The 22,459-nt window shown below is 35.6% G+C and overlaps 1 protein-coding gene across 1 annotated transcript in view; it reads left to right on the top strand.

Moving 5' to 3' along the window:
- The window catches only part of nrxn3a (neurexin 3a), a 350,535-nt gene extending 336,007 nt beyond the window's left edge, over positions 1-14,528 (top strand). The window contains 2 exon segments of the mRNA XM_051132863.1: positions 1,321-1,405; positions 13,388-14,528. Coding sequence (XP_050988820.1) covers positions 1,321-1,405; positions 13,388-13,689 — 387 coding nt within the window. The 3' untranslated portion in view covers positions 13,690-14,528.
- The last annotated feature ends 7,931 nt before the right edge of the window (positions 14,529-22,459 follow it).

The raw sequence follows: 22,459 nt of genomic DNA, 5'->3' as shown, positions 1-22,459 counted from the left end.
TCTTGTTCTAAATCCATATATTATTTATTAATTTACTTACTTATTGTACTTATTTCTAGAAAAACAGACTTTGTATAGTTTGGTCCATATGGAAGGCGTTTTATGACTTTTTAGAAAACCTTAATGGTAACTTTTTTTTAATAAAAGCTATAGATAATTAATGTATATAGGGAAAAAAATGTGTGTGTTTGTGTGTGTGTGGGTGTGTGTGGTATTGCCTATGTTATGGGGACCAAATGTCTCTACAAGTATAGTAATACCAGTCATTTTTGACCTAGTGGAGACTAGTGGATTTTTTTATTATTATTATGTATTTATTTATTCAACTTGTGTGTTTTGTTTTATTTTATTTTATTATTTTTTTTATTTTATTTTATTTTATATATGAAAAGTTTATTTGCCAAAACAGATAACTCAGTTTTTTAAAAAATTAAAAAATCCTCTTTTTTTAAATTATGTTTTTATTATGCATTATTGTGTTTTATTGTGTTAGTTAGCTGTATTTTGTTAGTTATATGCACTCAATCAGAATAACTGAACTGCAGAAAAAAAAATTTGAAAATTGTTAAAAACAGATCCTGTTTTTGCATATTTGTGACCCTGGATCACAAAACCTTAAGCAGCACAGGTATATTTGTAGCAATAGCCAAAAATGCATTGTTTGGGTCAATTTTTTTTTTTTTTTTTGCCAAAAATCATTAGGATATTAAGTAAAGATCAATATATATTCATATATCAAAACTTAATTTTTGATTAGTAATATGCATTGCTAAGAACTTCATTTGGACAACTTTAAAGGTGATTTTCTCAGTATTTTTTATTTTTATTTTGCACCCCCAGATTCCAGATTTTCAAATAGTTGTATCTCGGCCATATCCTATCGTAACAAACCATACATCAATGGGAACTTTATTTATTCAGCTTTCAGATTATGTATAAATCTCAATTTCAAAAAACTGACCCTTATGACTGGTTTTGTGTTCCAGGGTCACATATTGTTTCCAGAATGTGTGACCAATAAAATATTGTTACAAACATATTTACTTATTTCTTATTATTTTTCCAAACTCTGTTTTAATAGATATGTTCAGTCATTGTAAGTTTTTCAGAAAGGGTGCTGTTCTTTTTCTTCTTCTTCTTCTTCTTCTTCTTCTTCTTCTTCTTCTTCTTCTTCTTGCTGAAAAATGCATCTGGGCCTGCAATGCATATTAGAAACTTTATTTAAAAAGGTTCTTTTACATTATGTTGGTGCAATCTAATGCATTCGAGTCTCTCTTTTGTTTGTCTATTGTCCTGTTTGTGTGTTTCACCGTATTTTAGACCACGGACGACATGGTCTCTTCGGCCGAATGCTCCAGTGACGACGAGGACTTTGCTGAGTGCGAAGGACATGCAGGTGGGCTAGGTCAGTTGAATTTTGCTTGCCTCTATGTGGTGGCCTTTCATTTGCAACTGAGGATCAGATCCTCAAAGCATCGCCTCCCCCCATGGATAGAAAAAGTGTAACTTCCTGTCCAATCCAACCCAAGTACACCAATACAGAGACATGGATATAGAAGGATATGTTAAGAAAGAAATAATTTAAACAAAGTAGAAATAGGCATGGATTTCTAATGCTTAGCCTTGAATCAGAGCTAAACTCAAATCATTCCCCACTAAACTTTAATTACGAGCTACACTTGGCCATGGGGTTTTCCGAAGTGGTTAACATGGTCACACTGATTACTAATTTTGTCCCCAGTGCCTATTATGAGAGCATACGTACAAAATTAGTACAGAAAAGTGACATGTTCTCTGCATTGATGCTTCAAAATGTATCATACTGAGGTTTTTTTGCCATGTGATAGTGGACTGCATTTTGGCACATGATACATTTTGAGATTTCTCTTCAACTTTGCTTTCAGCCTTATAGTAGAGTGATATCTATCAGATTAATTGCTGTTGAAGCAGTCTTTTCGATTCCTTTCTGTTTCCTCATTTCAAGAGGCTTGATTTAAGTTAACTTGTTGTAATAGAGAACAGATATCATCGAATTTCTGTGTACCAATTTTTGTTTTGTGTCGTTATGCTTATTTTTAACGATATCATTTTGCCTCAGTGTGAACAAGTTGTTCTGCTAAGATTTTCCAACCCAAATATGAAAAATACAATTCAGCGATTAGAAAAAAAAAAGAGATTGATAGTGAGAAAGAGAGAAATTTGAGAGAAGTTGGGTATTGGCTTTTTTTAACATAATTGTAGCTTGGAGAATATAGTCTGTCATGTCTTTTGTGAAACATGCAAATTTTTTGATTGCAGTTAAAGATAATTGAAATTTTATTCCTTTGCAAATTATGATTCCAGTCAGAGAGGTCAAAAGAATCTCTCCATAATTTGAGTAAAAACCCTACCACTTACAATAATTGGGTGTTTCTCCAACTTTGGGCACTTTTATGTCCTAGGGGTTGGTTTTTACTAAAATTAACACATTTCAGCTTTTTTTTTTTTTGTGACATGAAGGTCACGTTAAAACATATTACAGCAAGTCTTGGAAAGTTTACCATACCTGCATTTATTTAGATTTTTTTTTAATGCTTTTCGTAAAACATTCAGTCTAAAAGAGATCATTAATATTTAAAAAACTAATCATCTAAATCAATTATTTTAATTTATTATTTCAATAAATTGCAATAAATAGTTGTCTAAATGTTGCATACAAATATATTTATAGATGTTTTTATTTATAAAAGGTGTCAGGATATAACTCAAATGTATAAAAAGTGCCAAAAGTCCACAAAGCCAGATGCGCCCCTAGTTGAACAAACACCCAGTTACACATATTTTCCATGTCGGAAAAGCAAACCAGCACATAACAAGAAGAACAATGTGTGATCAGATCGTTTCCAGAGGCCAAAGCCATTTCATGGCCTGTTAGTTTTATCTGTTGGCCTGTAATGAGCACCCCATCTTTTATCGCAGAAGTGCGCACCATGTTTATTGTGCGCCGTTGGATGAAAATGTACACGTTTAAGTTTTCATGCAGACATGACAGGCTAGTGATCTGCTTTGTTTGTTCTCACCCTCTGCAGTTCTCTCAAATGTCAATGCCAATTTCTTCCAAATGACATTCATCAGTTTAGCGGTTTGAGAACAATATCCATCTTTCTGGAATCTTTATGTACTCATAAAGAAAGCTATTGGCAGGGTCCCAACCATCCAGTCACGTTTACACAGAAATTCATGCCATTCTAACCTCTACATCAGTTGATGTGAAGCTGCATGAGACATTACCGCTGCAGGGGTGCGTCTTCATACTCGGCGTGTATTCTGTACCGCATGCGTGGGGTCGTCCTGTTAATTTCATGAGCTTGTGCGTGGTCGATGTTATTTTTGGTGAAGTCCTCATCTATTTCCCAGCTTTCCAAAAGCAACATTCCTGTCATCTCGCCTCATCTTGTTCCGCATGATATTTTGGTGTTGAAATCGATTTTTCCTCCATTTTTCTCAAGCATCTGTACCATCTGGGCTTGACCTTGAACATTGTCATTTTGATTAACAAAGCAAATAACAGGCAACAAAATCTTTTCTTGCCATCCAAAGAGCTTTTCGAGCTCATGTAATCTTAAGAAAGTTGTGTTTTAAGAATGACCAGCATCCTTGAACGCCCCTCACTTCCTCCTCACCTGACTGCGAGCCGGTCTGCATATGAACTTATTTTTGAATGCAGATGGCATAGAAAGAGTTTTATTGCCACAAACCGTGCGCTTCTCAATGTCACGCTTTCTCAAGCAGTCATTTGTGGCATGTAATATGGTAGCTGCTAGCCAGAGCCATTTTCCAGACTATTCTCTCATTATTCAGTGCATGGCGCCATTTTTTGATCTCCATGCATAACCTCACCATCCGACTAACCTGAGTGCTGTACTGTATGTATGAGCCAGTTTCAACAAGCATCATACCTCAAGCTTATGGTTGCAAAGATTTCCGCTGCATTTCCTGTACCAAATCGTGTTCCTGTCTATCAACTTGTCTGTCTTGACGTGTTGTCACGTGATTCTGTTCTCTGTTTGTAAAAATTGTTGGGTTTTCCCCCTTTTCCCCTATCTGGAATTCCATAGGAGGGCTTCTGTTGATTAATGATACGCTTCCGGATCATTCCGTAGAGCGGTTCTGCTACAAATTATTTCTGTGCACACAGATCTCATTATTTTAAAGTTCACGCTTGCAAACCAAAAAAGTTATATTTCTGTTTTGTTTATTCTGAAACACTAAATGGGGCTCATTTTCAGAGTGTTTAAATGATTCGGTAGCACTCCATTTCCTTTTGAACAAGACAAAGGGTGAAATTAATTTGGAATTGAGGGCAAGAAGCCTCTGGAGACTCAATTATGTGTTTGACGGAAGCGTCTCTCACTCTTACAGCTTATGGCACAGCTTCTATATGCAGGAAAGGGTCGGTGCAATGTATTTACATTAAAGTCGCATTACAGATTCTTGTTAGCACGCAGCACTAATCAGTTCTAAAGGGCAAAGTTCTACATCTTTCCAGAAGTGTGATTTGTTCAGGCTTATCGCTGTCTCATATTGAGGCGTTTGATGAAATAATTACGGATAATTAATCAGGAATTAACAAGCTCCGGGTTTGTGATAGCAATTTGTTTGTGTCTGCTAAAAACAAAAGTCCCATGATATTTTCCTGTCATTAAAACTTCCGCTTAGCACAAAACAGATAAGAATGAGATGGGCCGTTCCTGTGATGCAGTACCTTTTTGAGCTCTGTAACTTTGTAATTTAAAAGAGAGTTTCTACTGAAGGGCATAGCAGACTTTTAGAAATATGGTCAACCTCAACAAATTAGAAAAAATTAACATGATGCTTAACAGAGTGAATATAAAAAGTAATTTCTCAGAGACGGAATTGAGAGTTGCTGCTTAGACCTTGAGGGCTTTAACTTTGTACTTTGTACTTTTTGTACTTTTAATCATCTTTTTAAATGTTGATATTAGCTGATTTCTGTAATTTTATGTTTTAAAGTGAGACTAAAACCACAATCAGTAGAATTCATGACACTACATTCCTTTATATTATATATATATATATATATATTTATATTATATTTTTTCATAAATTGCTCCATTTTTTAAAAAAAAAGTTAGTGAATCCTTTGTTGACACTATTTATTATGAGTTTATTATTTTATCCATTATATTACAATTAAACATGCACAACCATTCAAAATTTGGGGTCAGTTTTTTTTTTTTTTTGAGAAATAATACTTTTAATCAGCAAATATGTGACCCTGGACCACAAAACCAGTCCTAAAGGTTAAACTGAAATTTATAAATAAGCTCTCCATTGATGTATTGTTTGTTAGGATAGGACAATATTTGTCTAAGATACATTTATTTGAAATCTGGAATCTGAGGGTGCAAAAAAATCTAAATTTTGAGAAAATCACCTTTAAAGTTGTCCAAATGAAGTTTTTATGCATATTAATATGCATAATATATGCAATGCATATTACTAATCAAAACTTAAGTTTTGATATATTTACAGTAAGACATTTTCAAAATATCTTCATTAGAGCATGATCTTTATTTAATATCCTAATGATTTTAAGAAAAATCTATCATTTTGATTTTCAAACCATACAATGTATTGTTGGCTATTGCTACAAATATACCCGTGCTACTTACGACTCGTTTTGTTGTCCAGGGTCACATATGATGGTGAAGTCATTTATAATGTTACAAAAGATTTCCAAATGCTGTTATTTTAAACGTTCTATTCATCAAAGAATCAATCCGAAGAAAATGTATCACGGTTTCCACAAAACACTTAAGCAGCACAACTTTTTTCAACATTGATAATAATAGGAAATGTTTCTGGAGCACCATGTTCATTTATTGCATTTTAAAACACAATTTTTTTTTCTTCCTAAAAGCGGTCCATACAACTTGTACTTTATATTCCAAACCTTCTAAAGCCATATAATAACTTAGCGAAATTTGAAACATTATAACTAAATATAGCTGCTATGCAGTACATATAAATTATGCTGTGTCTCTGAATTGCACTTGTGTATTGACTGTACAGCTAGCGCACCAGGGCTCATTTCTCTTCCTTATATGAACACCAGATGGCATTATATGCTGCACTCATGATTTTAAATTCAAACAATACTATGAAATTCCCCAAAGGTGCATATGTAATGAGCTGGATTTTAGTTATTCGCCTGATTCAAGCAGATATCTCCTTTTTAAGAGTAAGTGTAGCTTGTTTTGTCATGCTGATTAGACAGAGGTGAGCGTCTTTTTAGACTCAAAAGCAATTAGATGCCGTTGGAATGCAGGAAATGAATAAAAAAAAGGGTAGAACAAAGGGAAGAATGGTCCAGATTAGAGAGCCAGTATTGCTTGGCCCCATCCTGTGCCAAGAGAGAGGGAGTTGCTTTTATCACAGGCCTGCAGGTGGCCGTTCAGCATTGGAGCTCCTGTTTAATTACCTATCCATAGTGCAACCAGAGATAAGAACACACCAGACACCCGACATTGAGATACACCTCTTGTGTTAGAAGAGTTTTGAATAGTCTCACTTTGCAAATAATACTCCACGCGTTACAGTGTTTGCATTCTAATGTGGCGCCTTACTGAACAGATGTACACTCTTGTCAGGTAGCGTCAGTCAGTTTTATAAAAAAAAAAAAAATGGTGTTTATGCGTAGGTGCACATTGTAGTATTATTAAAGGGATAGTTCACTAAAAAAAAATTCTGTCATTAATTGCTCACCCTTACTCACCCCTTAAGACTTTTGTTCATATTCAGAACACAAATTAAGATATTTTTGATGAAATCTGAGAGCTTTCTGACCCTGCAGCAATATAACTGACATGTTCAAAGCCCAGAAAGGTAGTAAGGACATCATTAAAATAGTCCAGGTGACGTCTGTGGTTTAAATTTAAATGAACACACCACTATTTTTGAAAATAGGCTCATTTTCCAACTCCCCTAAAGTTAAACAGTTGATTTTTTACCATTTTCAAATCCCTTTAGCTGATCTCTGGGTCTGGCGGTAGCACTTTTAACATAGCTTAGCATAGATCGTTGAATCTGATTAGACCGTTAGCATCTCGCTCAAAAATGACCAAAGAGTTTAGATATTTTTTCTATTTAAAACTTGACTCTTCTGTAGTTACACTGTGTACAAAGACCGACGGAAAATGAAAAGTTGCTATAACTATACTCTCCTTCCAGCGTAATAATCAAGGAACTTTGCTGCCATACCATGGATGCAACAGGCGCAATGATATTACGCAGCGCCTGCATGAGAGTATAGTTCCTAGCCACATCCTCAGCCTAGAGAATCGCAACTTTCCATTTTCCGTCGGTCTTAGTACACCATGTAACTACAGAAGAGTCAAGTTTTAAATAGAAAAATTATCTAAACTCTTTGGTCATATTTGAGCGAGATGCTAACGGTCTAATCAGATGCAATGATCTACGCTAAGCTATGCTAAAAGTACTACCGCCAGACCCAGAGATTGGCTGAATGGATTCGAAAATGGTAAAACTCAACTGTTTAACTCTAGGGGAGTTGGACAATGAGCCTTTTTTCAAAAATAGTGGCATGTTCCTTTAATTTTCCAAAGCTATCATGAACGTGTGTCAGAAGACTGACAAGGAAGAGAAGAAATTGTTGAATAAAGACGTTATTTTGTTTTCTTTAAGCACAAAATGTATTCTCGTAGCTTTATAAAATTAAGGTTGAACCACTGATGTCACATGGACTATTTTAACAATGTCCTTGCTACCTTTCTGGGCCTTGAACGTGGTAGTTGCTGTCTATGCAGGGTCAGAAAGCTCTCGGATTTCATCAAAAATATCTTAAGAAAATGTATCACGGTTTCCACAAAAAATTTAAGCAGCACAACTTTTTTCAATATTAATAATAATAGGAAATGTTTCTGGAGCACTATGTTCATTTACTGCCTTTTAAAACACAAAATTAAACATTTTTCTTAAAAGACATTTTTCTCTGATTTCATCAAAAATATCTTAATTTGTGTTTTAAAGATGAACGAAGGTCTTAGAGCTTTAGAAGGACATGAAGGTGAGTAATTAATGGCAGAATTTAATTGTTGGGTGAACTAACCCTTTCATAGAATGTGTGTATTGTAATTAGTTGAGTCAAGTCAATCTGGCCATTTACTAAAAACAGTTGCAGCTTTGATCACTGAAGGCCAATTCACACCAAGAATGATAAGACAAACATAAAGATATAGTTGTAAAAATCTTTCTAAATTTAATAGAATAGTAGTCCTCACTACAACTATAACCATAATGATACAGAGCACTTTCAGAATGTTTTTTTTTTTCCAGTTAATGAATGATAAAACCATTGACAGCCAATCAGAATTCATCCCACTTTAAAGAGCTTGAGCTGGTGACAAAACTGCAGTGTCCACATTGATATACTTAGTTATAATCTATCATTTAAAAAATAGTCTTGTTTATCATGTTACAGCATTTATAAATAGTGATATAAATGGGTTCTTTTATAAGGATCTTATACTTTCATTCATCTCTTCCTTTCCCAATAGTCATAGTGTGGTTTTGTTGTATTTAATTATGTTTGAGAGGAATTTATTGGTTATTTTCTATTAGAAGGGAAATTATAGATTTTAGATGATTAGATTATGTACCAATTTAACATCTCACAAGTTCTCACTGTTCGCCCTAAAGCTTTCAGAGAGTTTATTTCTATTTTCTATAGAAGTCATCTATCTTGAACCCTCTTGTGGAATTCCCCAATCAATACTCTGCTGCTTTTGAACCAAAGTCTGTGGGTACCGAGCATGATTATGGATCTTTCGTTATGAGATTTAGCGACTTTACCGGTATAAAAAAAGGAGGAATCTGCTCCGTATATCCCAGCAGCATGCTACAAAAGCGAACAGACAAACATCTGTGACCTACAGGCCCTGGTTTAAAGGCTTCTTTGACCTCGCTTAACCTTTGATGTCTGATTTGACCCCCAGCTTGCTGTGTTGTTCGTCTACTCTCCCTAAATGCAACTTACTTTACGCATGCGTCAACATCTTGCAGTAAAAAAAACTTAACCCATTTTCAGCCAATTTTCCTCTCTCTTTGACATACATCCAGACTGCACGCCTGTTACATGTTTAAGACTAACAATGACAGATATATTTGTCTTTGGGTCACATGACAGAGGAAGCAGTTGTCTGTTAAACTGTCCCTCTCGATTGTGTCTGTTTTATAGTTTGTGCATCTGGTTGTAGTGTGTGAAAATTAGAATTGCTTTGTTCTTTCGTCTCTGGGAATTTTGTCTTTTTAGTTGACACACTCAAATCAATTTCATTTTTTGTTGGTTACCATTTTTTGACTAGCTGAATTTTTGGGTTCAAAATTAGTGGTGAAATTTTAACTAGATGTGACTATCAAATCACAATATCATTTGATAACGTGTTTTGATTTTTGGTCTTCTTTTTTAGATTTGGAACTAATTCACTGACAATTCCATGTGCTCGCAGTGATTAGGCACCTCGGAAATAGCACGATTCGCAATTTGCAATGCCTCGAATGCAAAAACAACCCAATTTGATTTCAAATGAAATACGTCAGTAATCCAAAAGGCACATGATGCTCAATGAAAAGGTTCCAGATCTTAATACACTTCTTGTTTTTTCAAATTTTGAGAGTTGATCTTGATGAACAATTGACGTTTTAAAGAATGTTTCCAAACTGCATGGCGAAGAAGTTGCAGTTTAGGGTTTGTCAGATTGTCAGTGTTAGAGTTTTGTTCTTTTTCGTAGATGGGCATGTATATGCTCATTGTTTGTATATCCCCATCCCTTCCTTACAGCCAAAAACGTTAATGCTGCCCGACCGCTTCGTACTGCCTATACATGGACATGGCAACTGACTTACACAATCACCCCCATCATTGTCATCTCCTATGTAGTATGTTCATAGGTCCAATTCCCTTGTCACAACCCCTCTCCCCCCTTCCTCCCCCCCTCTAGCTATGGTAAAATATGTACAGTCATCCATTCACTCAAACCTAAAGATTAAAACCAATCTAAGCAAAAAGTTTAATTACTAGAATGTAGATATTTATTTAACGAAAAAATGCTATATAAATCAAAGGCTCAACTATGTACAGTTTTTGTAAGAAAACTGGATTATATATCAAAGTAACAACAAAAGAGAATAATGGTGAAGTTTATTTTTCATGTTATGTGGTGTGGATGTATGTGTTGTTGCCTCCCTGTACTCTCTCATGTGGGAAACAAAAATATATATCTAACCAGAAACACGATGACAGTCGTTTTGTTTTCACAAAGAAAAAACCTGTCCAAGAACATTCTTACACAACTTTCTTTTGTACGTTTTTTTTTCTTCATGCCAAAATCATGCGGGCAATTTGTTGATGTAAGTTGACAAAAAATTATGATATGCTTATTTTTGATGTGTTTATGTTTATAATATATATAAGCTGTTTAAATTCTTAATATAATGAGATCAAGAAGTTTTGATCTCGATTTGCTAAATTATACTGTTGATGTTTATATTGCCTGTTTGTTAGTACTGTATTGCGTGCTATGACTAGTTATGGAGAACTTGGCTTTGGTTTGCTTTTGTTATTATTAAAGTCTGCCTTTTTAAGTTCTTTTGATTTTGAATTTTACTTATATGCAAGTCTTTTTATATATACTATAAAAACCTGATGGCAGATTTATCTTTGTTTGCAATGACGGTCTGAATATCTAGCAGGTAGAATGCAGAAACAAACCTTACATGTCCATGAAATGATGCATTTATGCAGTGTTTTTTTTTTTTTCCTCATATTAGAATCATTAGTTTCCTCCCGAATAGTGGTACTTTACAACATATAAATGAAGAACTAAGCATCCTACTGCCGTCAATACCATCTTTGTACATCTTTGTGCATTTCAAGATAAAGAAAGTAGCATTTGTTGTATTCCCTTGTTACTGAAAGATTCAAGTGTCACACTTCAAAATCAACCATATTCAATAGATAATGGCGACAGAGATCATTCAGCTGTCATTGCATTATGGAGATAGTAACTGCCATTAGGAAGGCTTTCTGAAGCCATTCAAAAGGCAAGAGTCTGCTGGGGAGCCATATCTGTGTGTGTGTATATATATAGAGAGAGAGAGAAGATGTTTTTCTATAAAAATACACACTTCTAATAGAAAAGATGAGACTTCACCTCATAGCTTATATACATAATTTTCTTGCGCTGTATTCTCATGACATTTATTTTAAGAACCTGAGACTTCATGGCAATAGGAAGTAGAATTGTTCCTGCATGTTAAATTATGCAAAATATTACTACAAAAAATTATTTTTACATTAAGGTTGCAGCTCAGTAAGTAACAGCATTTTGATTAACGTTCAATTGCATATCATTTATTACTAGTTCATGGTGAAATGCATGAGCTAATCTTGAATGCAACTTTTGTGTTAAATGTTAAAAATGTTTTAGTAGAAATTAGCAGTAAATGTGATTTAAAGGGGTCATGAACTGCCTTTGTTTTTTTTATTTTTTGGGGGTTTTTTTGTACTGTTCTCTGAGGTCAACTTTATAATGTTATCAAGATGTTTACATCAAAAAAACATAATTTAAAAGTAATAGGCTATTTTCTATCCTGTTTTTAACCCCTCTTATAAAAACGCTTTGTTTTTACGCTTTGTTGTTTTCAGAGACATCTTTATCATTTGGTTTCTGCGTAGACCTGTGCGTTCGCCTCTCTGGTAAACACTGTGTGAATCAATGGCAATGCATATCTACCTATTACATCGTAGAGTAGAACATTCTATTTTTAGACTAACAACAAACTTTTACTGACATAACCTCGGTTCCTTGAAATGAGAGAACGAGTGTTGCATTGCTGACGCTATGGGTAATTGTAAACGAATCTGCGGTAAAATGAAGTAGACAAAGGACTGAGTTCTTAATGATGCCGTCTAGAACTCTGCGCATTCGCCTCTCTGGTAAACATTATGCGTGAATTGGTGGGCGGGGCTAAACAGGCAGCGATGTCGATCATTTTCTGCAGAGGCGATGCATGTCTACCTATTACATCATAGAGTAGAACATTTTGTTTTTAGACTAACAACAAACATTTACTGACGTAAGCTCAGTTCCCTGAGATGAGGGAACGAGTGTTGCATCACTGACGCTATGAGTAATTGTAAACGAATCCACGGTAAAATGAAGTAAACAAAGGACTGACTTCTTACTGATGCAGTCTAGAACTTCATTAGAAATAAAGTTCATCCACTCTTTCCAACACTATGCGCGAATCAGCAGGCAGGGCTAAACATGCAGCAATGTCAATCTTCTTCTTCTATTACATCGTAGAGTAGAACATTCCAAAAGCTGTTTTAGACTAACAACAAAGTTTTGAGTTCTGAAACTTACAGGATGTTTTTATAGTACAATGACCTCTTATATGTCAAAAGATCAAGGGAAATTTTGGTTTCTCAGTTCATGACCCCATTATTCACGCACAACTTTATTTACCCAAAAAGCAGATCATTCAAACCAGCTCACCCACAAAGACCTTTGAAGTCCTTTTGATGCCAACTTATAGTTGTTTATGTTTAATATTGTTTTGGTTTTGTCTTTTAGTTTTATTGTGTGCGTTCTGCCTTGTATCCGTTGGTGTGTTTTTTATTTCGGCTGGCTAACCAGTTTTCGAAACTAACGTGCCTCGTGTCTGTGTTCAATTGTAGGAGGCGAATTAGTTTTCCCAGTACTTGTAAAGGATCCCTTAGAGCTCCCCTCTGTAGCCACTCGTACACCCTCCATCCCCTTTCCCCCAACCCTCCGCCCCCACCTCACCATTATTGAGACCACCAAAGAGTCCCTGTCCATGGCCACTGAGGCGGGGGTACCTTGCTTGTCGGACCGAGGCAGCGATGATTGTGATGATGATGATGATGATGGCTTGATGATATCTGGGTATGGCTCTGGGGAAGCATACGACTCTAACCTGCCCCCTACTGATGATGAAGATTTTTACACCACCTTCTCCTTGGTAACAGATAAGACCTTGTCTTCGTCGACCTTTGAAGGTGGCTACAAAGCTCACGCGCCTAAGTGGGGATCCAAGGACTTTAGACCTAACAAAGTCTCCGATTCCGGTAGGACTACTACCGCGTCTTTTTCCCCCAAGCTGAGCCGCTCCACCACCACGTCCACGCCACCCAAACTGCCCGCGGGCAAAATGAATCACAGGGAGCTAAAGCCCCAGCCCGACATAGTCTTGCTTCCATTGCCCACTTCCTATGAGGTAGACAACACAAAGCTGAAGAGCCCATTAATAACCTCCCCCATGTTCCGTAATGTACCCACAGCAATCCCCACGGAGCCGGGCATCAGGCGGGTTCCGGGGGCCTCCGAGGTGGTCCGTGAATCTAGCAGCACCACCGGAATGGTCGTCGGGATAGTTGCCGCTGCTGCTTTGTGCATCCTAATTCTGCTGTACGCCATGTATAAGTACAGAAACAGGGACGAGGGATCCTACCAAGTGGACGAGACCAGGAATTACATAACCAACTCGGCGCAGAGCAATGGAGCAGTCATGAAGGACAAGCAGCAGAGCGCGAAAAGCGGCAACAAGAAACAGAAAAACAAGGACAAGGAGTACTACGTGTGAGAACGTCCCAATCGTCGCCCGTCGCTTCGACCGAACTTTGAGCTGTCGGGCGCTGCGCCGAGAGAGGGCGACAGGAGCCGAACCCCGGCGCTGCGCCGAGAAGGCGAACTCTGACGCGAACTGTACCATAAAGCACACTTACAACCGTAAGCATACCGCGAAGGTAAAAATAGCAAACATTAGTGACCTTATTCCTCTATCTGGTCGGAGACGTTATCAGTGTAGAATATTCCACAGCTACATCATAATCCTAAGTGACTTTTAGAGGTATGTGAACCTTGGCGTAAATCTCGTTTTTCTTTTCTTTTGTAACTCTGTACAAAAAAAACAACAACAAAAAAAAGAGGAGAACGTTTCAAGCATGTAAGAGACGCATAGTGTTGACGTCCGTAACGAAAGTGGGACCCAAAACATGTTGTTCACATGAGAAAAAAAAAGGACTCCTGCCAACAAAATAAATGAATAAATAAATATATATATAAATATATATATATAAATTCTATATATGAGAAATTTGTATTGTTTATATACATTACATGTGGTGTCTTATCATTTTTTGCTCTCTGCAAAAAGAAGAAAAACACAATGATGTAATAAACCAAGACCGGTCACCGAGGCTCTGACAGCACAGCACTGTTATGATTTCCAGCCGAAACTGATCATTTTAATTGTACAACCAACTGTAATATTGCAAATGTGTGAGTTGCCAGAAAGACAGTGACGTTTCCTTGTCTCAGTAAAGCGACTGATTGTAGTGCATGCCATGCCATCCTTCGCTTCGATCACATCCGCCCACCGGGCCGAGCCGATCATCAGATATAGACCTCTCGTCCCTCAAAGCGACTCGACAAGGGAACGTGTCGCGGATTGGAACTTTTTCAACCGTATGTATGTTGGTCCATTTGCTCTCGTCTCTTTTTTATACAGCTGTCTGGTGCAGACTGGCGCAGTGCTATGATACTGTTAAAAGGATGTCTATACGAAAATAAATCTAATGTGAAAAGTGTGAAAAAAAAAAATCCTATCTGTTGTCACAGTCGACTGTGTCGAACGAGAAATTTGTTTACATATTTTATTACATGATAGCGGTTGTACTTTGTAGGTAGACGATGTACATACAAACCTAAGTTGTATTTTTTTTAGTAATTCTATTGTACAGAGAGATCATTTGATTGATTTATTCAGTGTGTTTCATGCAGAAAAATCCACATGACACTGTCGACTCATGTGAAGAAAGAAAAAATATATACAGTGCACACGTTTTTTTGTAAGGACAACAGAGAATATTGTTAGATTAGAGGTCTAATCTTTCTCGCAGATGTTTCTAAGTCTAAGCATGGATATTTGACTACTTGAAGCTGTCGATGAAATACAAGACGCACTTCTTAATTGTACCAAGGTTTCCTTGTTATCAGTTGTTTTATTTATAGACGAATCAAAGAAATATGTAATAAAGACAGACTAATATGGATACGGACATGCAGCTCAGATAATTTACGCCGTGTGTTTCTTACCTTAATGTCTTAATACGAGTGGCCTGGACTGCAGTAAGCCCAATTCTTACTCATGTATATTTTTGCCTTTTTTAATGTTTGTTAATCACTGTACCATGAATATGATGTGAACATGGTGTGCCCATGTTATTTTTTAATCTTCATTTTCTGTTCAATCACACTCACGCTTTTATTACTTTCGTTTACATACATCATAGCTTCGCTTTGCTTCGGACGATATTTGGCGATGATCTATAATAAAACATTCCATGGAGGTTGATCATTTATGGGTTGTCTTAATCTAAACTCTCTTCAGCATGTGCGCGATACATATTTTTCTGTCATCCATCACGTCGGACGGCACAAACACTTTCATTTCCTGCTCAGTTAGGACTTTTTAATGACTTCAAGAGACCTAGCATGCTTTCAGAGGATTAAATGCCTCACTTTGTTTTAGCACAGAAAAGGTGAGGTCGTCATTTGTTACACCTACATTTCAGTAGCTTGTCAGAGAGCAACAGTGAATCAATATCCACCAGTATTTTCTTGGGAGACGCAGATTTATAAAAACTCTACCCACAATGACCTGTTAACAGCATAAGAGCAGTGATCTTGGGCACAAACAATAGCAATATATTTCTTTTAGCTACCAAGGCAACGCAAAGGTACAAATCAGAAGCTGTGACTTTTATTTGTTTCATTAGATATGGTAATTAAAGTATGCCTGACTATAAAAGAAATTAGGAGGACTTTTGTTCAATAACAATGCAATGTTTTAAATCCTGACTAGGAACAAAAGCATCAACATCTGCAGGACTGACTCTAATATGAATGTTCAGTTTTACTTTTAGTTTTGTTGGATCCACTCACGCTGACAGCCATTTGGAGCAACAAAGTGACCAGAAGTCATTTATTTTCAATGACAGTTGAATTTCCAGCTTCATGGGTTACAGTGACTGTTTTGACTCAATATGGGTGTGTCCAGATGCAAATAATTTTGGTAAAAGTTTATGCAAATGAGCAGGAACTACTCCACTGGTCATTTTTAGCAGCATAACTACTAACTGAAACAAAATTACATTTATTTTTACAGTTTTGATTTTTAAATGCTTTGACCTTTTGGGTATACAGGTCATCACTGAAATCACCAAGTCGCTTTCAACAAGCATTAGACAAGTGTTTTTTGGTTTTTGTTTTTTTAGGTGCTGAAAATAGTCCATATGTATAAAAAGAGCTGTTAGATCACACCCACCCCATTCTTATGATTTCCAGGTGGTGCAAGTAGCAGTAAAAGAGGCTTGCAAGATGCTGCAACAACTAGCAACCACTGATCCTTTTCTTCTTTTTTGGGATGAATTTACTAAGTGCCACTTTTGTGTGTATTGTAGTATTTTAGCAGTACCACCTACCATCCAGTCTAACCAGGTGCAAAATCTGTGGAAAAAAGGGCTGCGTGTTCTCATTGTCATTCATTTTGGAAATTCGGCTCTGAGATACTCTACCATGATTAATGCATGCTTTTATGGCCATGTTTGCACCATTTGCATAATTTACCTAAAACCTAAATTGCATAGGCTAAATTCTCCTAGTGAGTTCCTCCCTGAGGTTTTACTTTTATTTACTTTTTTGAACTAAAAGCCCTACATGATGACTAATTCCTCCAATATAAATGTGACCCTGGACCACAAAACAAGGCTAAAGTAACACGGGTATATTTGTAGCAATAGCCAAAAATACCTTGTATGGGTCAAAATTATACATTTTTCTTTTATGACAAACATCATTAGGATATTAAGATGTTCCATGAAGATATATTGTAAATTTCCTATTGTAAATATATCAAAACTTAATTTTTGATTAGTAATATGCATTACTAAGAACTTAATTTGGACAACTTTAAAGGCGATTTTCTCAATATTTTGATTTTTCTGCACCCTTAGATTCCAGATATTCAAATAGTTGCATCTTGATCAAATATTTTCCTATCCTAACAAACCATACATCAATGGAAACCTAATTTATTTACCTTTTCATATGTGTAAATCTTAAAAAATGGTCCCTTATGACTGGTTTTGTGGTCCAGGGTCACCTATATTAGAGGTGCTGATATTAAGCATTTTTATGATTATCGGTATCGATATTATCGGTATTGATATTTTCAAAAAAGATTTGCTCATAACATAATTTAAAAGCATTTAAAGACAGTTTTTGTCAGAGCCCTTGTTATTCTAAATTTTGAAACTAATTTCCATTTTTACACCAGACGTATATATCAGTTCAAAATATCGGTTATCGGTCTACTTGATCTGTAATAATCAATATCGGCATTGGGCCTGAAAGCACATAATATATGTGTAACCCCTATACACTGCCCTCCAAAAGTTTGGAAACACCCCTGGCAAAGTGTGGTTTTGGACGATATCAGCGTAAATCAAATACATTAAATAACTTGACATTATCATTGAAGACCAGCAATAATAATTTTCAATTTGATTACATAACATGTCAAAGTCAGACCTGCCCCTTTGCCAGCTGTGATGCCTGGTTACTGGTTTAAACTTGGCCCAGGTTTTAAAAAGATTTTTGGGTCAGCACACCTTAATAGCTTCAACAACTGATTGCCAATTACGTTTAGAATACAATGAATTTAGGCCCAGATTATGCAGAGCTCTAATAGCTGCTAATGAATTGAAAATTCACGTTTTCTTCTATGTATAAACTGGTTATGTAATAAAATATGTTTTCGTAGTTTGTGTTGTCCCTTATCAGTGCAAAATTATCGCAAATTAAAAAGGATTCATGCCAATATTGTCCAAAACCCCACTTTTCTAGGGCGTTTCCAAACTTTTGGAGGGCAGTGTATTTAATATAATATATGTATAACCCCTAATATACGGTGTGTGTTTATATTAGGGGTTGCCCATACCTCTGTTCAGCAAATGTCATGTCAAAAATTAAATTAAAAACAAAAAAGTCCCAGTCATCCAATGTTACAAAATTTAAAAATCCAAATGTCTTGCAGAAGGCCAATTATTTTGACCAGATCAAAAACTTTGACCAATTATATTACCGTTGCTCAGGTATATCTGATATTCTCTTTAGCTTGAAGCCTCACTCTTGCAAACAGAGCACAGAACTTGCTCTAAATAAAAGAGGAGCGTGAAATATACAATTTCGTAATGAACATCTTATTACATGGGTGGCTAAATTATTGAACCGCACTGACTGAGGGAAACCGTTTTCTGTGCAAAGAGAAAGTTAATTAAAATTCTACAAAGGCTTAAAATTCAATAATCCCTCCTCAACTTCCAGATAAGTTCTGTTGATAGGGACCATTCATCAAAACAGACCTTTTCTGTGGTCGAAATCAGTCCTTCCTTTTCTGTAGGAAAGCCTTTTTATTGGGAATCTAATCTAACTGCATTTGCATTTTGCAGTTTAATCCTGTTGTCAATAAAGGAATTGTGAAGAATTTGCATGTTTAGTATGTTCTATTAGTGGCTAAGCCATAAAACCAAATGATGACACTAGATTTAATCAGAGTGGAAACTGGAATGATGATGCTGCAGGTACATATATTAAGATAACCATCACACAATAAATATCATTATGTTTATGAATGCTTGTATGCGTATGAAAAGATTACCAAGTAATGCAGGGGCATCTGGGATCACTATCATTAGTATTACAGTATGACTTGATGCTGACAGTTCCATGAGAAAAATGATAATGGGTTTCTAATAAGCATGTTCTTTCCAATCCACAGGATTCACAAGAGTTTTCTGTTGAACGTTGAGTGTTTTGTTGTGCAATTAATACGTTAATCACTGCTCCATAATCAGAAGTTGTTTTGTATATTTCTACAAATCTGGAATCATGCACTGGTAAATGCATGATGCAAGCCATGCAGAAGAATACTACAAAACAATGTGTTAAAAGTGATTTTCAGGTGCTCTTAAAAGTGTAATTAACTTTATTAACTTCATTGTAATGGATAATTTTCCCTGCCTTTGAAGTGTTTGGAAACATGTGATGCCAGCTAGCAATAAGCCAATCTTGCTGTTGTTCCAGAGTGATTAGGGACATGAAATTCACAGCTTGCAGACAATTGCGCCCATGAGCAAAGACGGCACGATTCAGCTCATCTATGGGGATTCATGCACCAGCTGAACAACTGTCACTGAGATGAGCGGAAATGCTAACAGATATATTTTTATGATTATTATAGACCTCCTTGATGGTACCCATAAAACATAAAATACACTGTCCCATCCGAGATTGCGTCCTGCACATGGCAACAGTGGGGAAAAAACACTGACGTTTGAAGCAAAAGCATCAGTGTAATGGTAGATAGAGATGTAAGCATGACACAAATAACCCATAACATAAAAGTCTAATAATAGACTTACGGTAAGTCCATTTATTCTTTAAAAAAAAAAAAGTTCAATCCAACGTGAATTTATAGATAATTCTAGAACTACCTATTGTCCCTCAAATGAATAGCGGATCATCAAAACCATGCCATTCTAAAACTGTAGCAGGAACCTGATCCATAGAGACAGAGAGAGAGAGAGAGAGACTGGTAAAAGCCTTGATTCATTATTAATCTAAGCTGCAGAGCACTGGAGATCAGCCACTGCTTTACAGGAATACTAACACACCAGACTGGGACATTGCTGTGTCGGACTGAGGAGGATATACAGTATGTTTGTGCAAAATATGCATCATCGCCATCAGAGGATTAGCTTTTCTAAACTACTTCTGTGGAAGCTGCATATTCAAGCACACGCAGCAAATCGCAAAAATGTGATTTTCTCTCTCCAGTTTTTCTTTTTTTTCTTTTTGGTTATTGCTATTTAATGTTATTTTTAGTGTTAGAAAAAGTGTAGACGTAAAAAGATACACAATAAACACCTTAGGGTAGTAGCCTACTTAGTTTTCAGTGGTTGAGAGTGTATGTATGTGTGTGTGTATAACTACACAGATATATATGTGTGTGTGTACATAGCATTTCAATGATTATTAAATAACACATGCATTAAAGCTGAAGATTTTTGGACCATTTTAAATCATGCTGTAGAATGTAATGAGCAGGTTTTATACAAACTTGAAGTAAAAGGACAAACCAAAAGGCAGCCTTGTATTACATTTTTAAATTAAACTTTTCACTTAAATTAATGCTAATATAATTTGAAAGGGGAAATAGTGTTGAAAAATTCAGATCATATATCACAAAATACCAGGTCCAAATTTATATTGGGTGGCCTTAACTAGTATGTACTTACATTTAAATTAATAATTTCATACAATGCACTTATTGTGTACATACACTACCAGTCAAAAGTTTTTGAACAGTAAGATTTTTAATGTTTAAAGAAGTCTCTTCTGCTCACTAAGCCTGCATTTATTTGATCACAGCAAAAACAATAAACTTTGAAACATTTTTATTATTTAAAATAACTTTTCTATTAGAATATTGTCATGACACGTGTTGGATGAACATACTTGTACAAAGATAAAAGTAAAATCCAAAAGTCTTTAATAAAATCCACCATGAACTTGCAAGAAACCACATGCACAATAAACGACACCGGACACAAAGCATAGAACAGGAACAACTTATAAAGGGTGGCTAATGAAACACACAGGTGAAGCGAGTTAACTAATCAGGACACAACGAGGGCAGGAAGAACCAAATATGGGCACAAGAGGAAGAAACCAACATAAACGGTCCACAGGGGTGTGACAAATATATTTTAAAATGCAATTTATTCCTGTTATTTGAAAGCTGAATTTTTAGCACCATCACTCCAGTCACATCCTTCAGAAATCATTCTGATATTATTTGCTGCTCAAAAAACATTTATTATTATTATTATTATGTTGAAAACAGCTGAGTAGAATTTTTTCAGGTTTCTTTAATGAATAGAAAATTCAGAAGAACAGCATTTATCTGAAATCACTTTTGATCAATTTAAAGCATCCTTGCTAAATAAAAGTGTTCATTTCTATCCCCTCCTCAATAATAATAATAATAATAATAATCATACTGACTCCAAACTTTCGAATTGTGGTGTATTACAAAGGCTTTTTATTTCAGATAGATGCTAAATGTTAAATGCTAATCTATTCATCAAAGAATCCTGAAAAAATGTTTTCAACTGATAATACTGATAATGTTAATAGTAATAATAAATATAATAATAATAAATGTTTCTTGAACACCAAATTTGCATATATGAATGATTTCCGAAGGATCATGTGACACTGAAGACTGGAGTAATGATGCTAAAAATTTAGATTTGATCACAGGAATTAATTACAATAATTAATTATTATTAATTATAAGGAATAAATTATTATTTTAAATATATGTAAATAGAAGCAGTTATTTTAAATACTAAAAAATTGTTTTTGTTGTATTTTGGATCAAATAAATGCTGGTTTGGTGAGCAGAAAGGAATTCTTTTTTGACTGGTATTTTTTTTACATTGTACTTATATATTAAAAAATACCTGCATGTAATTACATCTGTAAACAATTTCTGTAATTAGATTTATAATTACACTGTTCACACCTTAACCCACTCTTAAACCTACCCATACCACTAAACCTGTCCTTACCCACATCCCACCTCAATAGCAGTTTTTTGCAGTGTGATATGAACACAGTAAGTGCTTACTTTTTTCATGTATGTACATAATAGTTAATGCCAGCTAAAAAAAAAAAGTGAGACCAAATATGAACTGTGCTTTTAGTGTTCAGAATTTGGTTGAGTAATTAGCACAAAGCACAGTCATGCAAAATACAAGTTCATAGTGCGTCCAGTGTTTTCTGTTACTGGAAGCACAGTGCCCTCTAGAGACATGTGATGTGTGTGCAGGTGTGTGTGTGTGTGTGTGTGTGTGTGTGTATTTGTGTGGGCATGTGCATGTGTGAGATCAGTGGAGTTCTGCAGGGGGGTGATTCTGAATGAGAGCCTGTGGTCAAATCCACTGCCTGTTCTGGCCAGCGTGACACAGACAGCATGATGTACCAATGCTGTATTGTCCGAAGACAATGCACAGTTCTCCCAAACATTCCCTTTCACCAAGTAAGTGAAACAAAATGTCGGTCACAGAACAGTATGGTTCTTGTAAAGACTTCCTCTCTTTTGTTTGTGAAAAAAAAAGAAAGAAAAAAAAGACTTTGTAGAGATGGAAAACTACCTTAATGTGACCAAGTCTACTTTACTTCAGTGCTGTTCCAGTATATTTGTAACTTATAATATATAACTA

This window comes from Labeo rohita, chromosome 17 (assembly GCF_022985175.1).
Source record: "Labeo rohita strain BAU-BD-2019 chromosome 17, IGBB_LRoh.1.0, whole genome shotgun sequence".
Taxonomy (NCBI): domain Eukaryota; kingdom Metazoa; phylum Chordata; class Actinopteri; order Cypriniformes; family Cyprinidae; genus Labeo; species Labeo rohita.
This window is presented reverse-complemented; position numbering and strand designations above follow the sequence as displayed.